General features: G+C 41.0%; 1 protein-coding gene across 1 annotated transcript; it reads right to left on the bottom strand.

The window, feature by feature from the left end:
- Window positions 1-2,573: 2,573 nt before the first annotated feature.
- On the bottom strand, window positions 2,574-4,854 carry LOC109967683 (uncharacterized; the record flags this gene model as incomplete). The annotated part of the gene is given in 4 exon segments (XM_020613434.1): window positions 2,574-2,635; window positions 3,018-3,117; window positions 3,119-3,475; window positions 4,273-4,854. Coding segments are annotated over 4 exon segments (1,101 nt in total), but the record flags the coding sequence as incomplete, so codon positions are not given.
- Between the last annotated feature and the right edge of the window lie 6 nt (window positions 4,855-4,860).

The raw sequence follows: 4,860 nt of genomic DNA, 5'->3' as shown, positions 1-4,860 counted from the left end.
CACCACACCTCAATGCAACTAACTGCTTTTTATACCTACAGCACCAGACCAGGAAATTAGCTAGAAGAGACCCCTTATGGGGTGATCAGTATTAACTCATACTGTAAATATTTAAACAAACCAACAGAATACATATAATACATATTTACATAAATACAGATTACTATAAATATTTCAACAACATATATGCTTCACATTATTCCACAGATCAGCACTGCTCTTTCCTCTAATGCCTACATAAAATATGATTTACTAATTCACTTCACTTCTTACTTTTCTATTATATTACAGAAACACATTAGCAACATTTGCAACATCACATCAGTAGCTTTCTTCTGTCTCTGTCATGTTTGTCTTTACCTATTTCTAACACAGACTGAAGCAGAATTTCTCAGTTGTGTGTTGATCTAATCTATCCTAATATCCTTTTTTCAGGTCTAACATTTTGTTGAGTTAAAAAACTTTAACTAGTCTAAAATGCATCTGTTAGTATTCTTATTTTATATAACCACAGATCTAAACACACAATCCTGGCCTCAGGTCATGGGCTCCCAGTTTCATTTACTGTAGGTCAGACTACACACTGCCACTGATGACCAGCAGCACCTCCTCACTCAACAGATCTCCTTAGGCCTTCCACTCCCCCACATGCACTTAAATAACAGGATGCAGGCCACCTCATTGTTTCAAAGATGCCTCTGTTAGGTAATTTCTTAGTCAGATAGATATTTAGAGATTTGTTGTCTAGAAATGTTTAGTGGAGACAGGATGTCTAGCTGTTAAATGCTTAGTTATTCTGATGTGCTTGCAGACTGCATCTAGGCCAAGGTAAATTAAATCAGACAAAGGCTGCAGGCAGGGATGATTGTTATTATTAACTGTAATGCTAATCATAATATTGTCTTAATGTGAAATGTCATGTCAAATTGTTCTTAGATACACACCACTAATGTGCTATCCCAACCAAGTGATTAATATTGTATAGGTTCTTGGGTTCAGGGTCTTTCATCTTCCAAGCTGCCTGCGCGCAGGTTTGGTGGTGGGAGAGATCTGGACGTGTAATGTTAATTTTACCTGTGATCCTCTGAATAAACCAGCACGGTTATTTTTTTATAAAATCTAAGTGGTCTACTTCAACTTTGTGAGTTCCTGGTTTGAAAGAGCCGGAAGAGGCTTTATAATAAAAATAGAACCTATACCTCTATAAGTATTTTCATACCATGTTCCAGTGCTGTAGAATACTTCCCTTGACCCAGTCTGAGACTAAAACACCATTGAGGCTTCATAATCATGACTAAAATCCCTCTTTATAATTGAGCTGTATAGCACCTACTACCTCGTTCTGGTTTATGTTTGTCAGTTACAGCACATCCTATAAAGAAGCAATACAAGTTTTTGTTTTTCAGTTTTACATTGTCATCTTTTCTTATTATTGTTGCCTTGAGAAGTGTGAAACTGGGATTTTACTTTTAAAAAATCATACTGTATGTTGGTATATCAGAGAAGTAAAATGATTGTGTGTACATCACTGACTTTATGATAAACAGAAGAAAAAGTGAACAGGGTATAATGGATGAGGTAAGATAACTGTATTCACCAACAGCCAACACTACAGCTGTGTACTGGGCTGGGACCCAACAAAAGACACATTTAAGGAAGAGCTGTAACAATGTGAGGAGCTATAAATCATATCAGGTAAACCTGGGTCCAGTGAATTTCTGGAGTGCAAGTACAAATCCTGCCAAACTGCAATGCAAGCATTGCATGGGTGTAAATCCAGGGGATGAACATTTTTCCTGACCTCAGCAACACTACCCTACAATCACCCTCCAGTGAATGAGGCCACCGCCATCCCATCTCATCTCTAACTCATTCTTCTTCACCTTCCATCTCTGCATGCAATCTAGGTTTACAAGACCAACTCCAGCATTCAGGTGCTTTCTGAAGAGCTCTGTTGGCACTACCTGTGGCTGGGGATTTCAAAAGTCATTATCAGGGTAAGGGGCTGAGTGGGTTGAAGAAGGACAGAGGTGGGGGATGGGAACAAGAGGAAAGGAGGAGAAGACAGAATATGAGTGTGAAGAAGGGATTTTAGCTGAAATGGCACAGTAGCTGGTGACATGAAATGAAACACAGAAGGGTTCTGCACTAACTAAAAAGTTTTAAAATTTCAAGGTCTTCAAAGTATTGTTCGAGTGTAATATGAGTGCTGCTGGTCCACATTACATTTCCTCCCCCCTTCTCCCAGGACTACAATACCTCAGTATTCATAAACCAAAATAACCTCAGAAAAAATCAACTGGACTTGGATTTCTAGATCAAAGACGTTTCATCTTAAAGGCTTCATTCTATTATAAAGCCTCGTTTGGTTCTTTCAAACCAGGAACTCAGAGAGACGAAGCGGACCACTTGAATATATAAAAAAATATAACCGTGCTGGTTTATTCAAAGAGTCACAGGCAAGAATTAACATTACACGTCCAGGCATCTTCCACCCCCAGAGCTGCTCGCAGGCAGCCCGGAAGAAGCAAGACCCCGAACCTAGAAACCTATACAATATTAATCCTTCTGGGCTAGCCCCATCCTAGACAGGCCACGTCCAACCGTGACGGCACCTGATATGCCAGCTTGGCAGCTGAGCAGAGCAGTAATAAACGGTTAAGAATTTCATTTTTGAAGACGTGGAAAAAGGAAAACCCTCGAATATGTATGTCCGTGCAGATTCTCAGTCATCCAGGTCATAGTAAGCTGAACAAACTGAGAAAAATCAACTGGACTAGGTTTTTAGGTCGAAGACGTTTCACCTCTCATCCGAAAGGTTCAAAGTGTTTATTTGTCATATGCACAGTTAGGAAACGTGTTTCCCTGTACAATGAAATTCTTTTTTTGCCGTCCACATGAATGCCACAAAATACAAGTGAAATATAAAATAAATAAATAACACAAAATCTAAGGCACTTTGAGCAGCAAATGCAGCAATATAATAATAATAAAAAAAGAATAAAATATAAGAGCACTGTCCTCGAAGGAATGTCCCTTGTCCTTCAGGTGGAGGTAGACTGCTGACTCTGGTCGACCGGGGTAGGCCCTCCTGTGTTGGGCCATGTGTTTGTGCAGCAGCTTGCTTAGTTTCAACAGTGTACAAGTTGTTACACTCCTGACTACACTTAATTGCATATACCACATCACTCTGTTTATGTCTGGGTGTTTTGTCTTTCGGGTGGACCAGTCTTTGCCACAGGGTGTTCCCTGGCTTAAAGTTGACTGGGATATTGTGGTTGCGAAATATCCTTTTTAACTTCTCTGATAAACCAGCCACATAAGGGATGACAGTGTTATCCCTTCTTGTTTCTGGTTTCTCCCTGTTGGTGTTCCTAGCTTTGGTGAAGGCCCACTTAGAGTATCCACAAGCCTTAAGGGAGTTCTGGATGTGTAACTTTTCCTTCTTGGCCCCTTCTGCCGTTGTGGGCACTTCCTCTGCCCTGTTAGATATTTTTAGTCAGATAGATATTGGATTAGATACTTTATGTATTAGAAATGTTAGTGGAGAGAGGATGTCTAGTTAGACTGTTAAATGCTTAGGCCTGCATATGAGTTTCTGCAGGGTACATCTGGTCAAGAACAACTAGAGAGAAGAGTTGATGACTGTCAGCAGACAGGGTGTTTAATATTATTATTATGATGTGTAAAACTGTAGACTTAGCCATAATGTTCCTATGTTAAGTCACGACATGTATTAGAGGTTGTGAGAATGTTTTTAGCTACACACCACTTAACCAACAGACACACACATTCACACGTTAATTTGCTTCATGTTTTGACTATTGCCAGAGCCAGCTGCAAAGCTGGTGAGAGAGAGACATCTCGGTTGACGTTTCTGTGTAGTATGGGGCTAGCCCAACCGAGGTTTTATAATGTATAAGCCAATTGAGGTTTGGGGTCTTTCATCTTACAACTGCCTGCGAGCACGTTAGAGGTACAAGATATCTGAGCATGTAATGTTAATTTTACCTGTGATCCTTTGAATAAATCAGCACTGTTTTGAAGTTACTTGGACTGCCTCGTCTCTCAGAGTTAGCATAGTAGCAAGAACTGGTCCTTACAACGTGGTGCTGAATGACCCGTGAGCCAGCTGAACTCTGCAGGACGACCGGTCCATTTCCTGAGTAATGGTCCTAAGCATTTAACAGTCTAACTAGACATCCTCTCTCCACTAACATTTCTAATACATAAAGTATCTATCCAATATCTATCTGACTAAAAATATCTAACAGCCTTGTGATTCAAAGTTCTGATGACTCCCAGTTTGTGTTGAAGTGGATGGTGTGAGTCAAAAAGCAGGTATTGGTCCGTGTGTGTAGGTTTCCGATATACTTCTACTTGCAGGCTTCTCTCCCCTCCCAAGTGGACTGCACAATCCAGAAAGGCCAGACAGTCATCTCTGGCGTCCTCACGAGTGAATTTGATGTTGTTATCCACCAAGTTGATATGTTTGGTGAAAGCTTCTACCTCCTGGGTCCTGATTTTAACCCATGCGTCATCCACGTAGCGGAACCAATGGCTGGGAGCAGTGCCAGTGAAGGAAGCCAGGGCTTTCTTCTCAATTTCTTCCATGTACAAGTTGGCCACTATAGGAGACACTGGGGAGCCCATAGCACAGCCGTGATGTTGCCTATAGAAGTGCTGCCTAAACTGGAAGTAAGTAGTGTTTAAACAGAGTTCCAGCAGAGTGCATGCATGGTCTGGGGTGAGGCTCGTCCTGTTGTTTAGTGTGTCATCCTTCAGCAGTCTCTTCTTCACCGCCCTGATAGCCTCTGTGGTGGGGATGCAAGTGAATAAGGATGTGACATCATATGAGAC

This window comes from Monopterus albus, unplaced genomic scaffold (assembly GCF_001952655.1).
Source record: "Monopterus albus unplaced genomic scaffold, M_albus_1.0 scaffold134.1, whole genome shotgun sequence".
Taxonomy (NCBI): Eukaryota; Metazoa; Chordata; class Actinopteri; order Synbranchiformes; family Synbranchidae; genus Monopterus; species Monopterus albus.
Note: the sequence above shows the minus strand (reverse complement) of the source record. Positions and strands in the feature narration are given on the sequence as shown.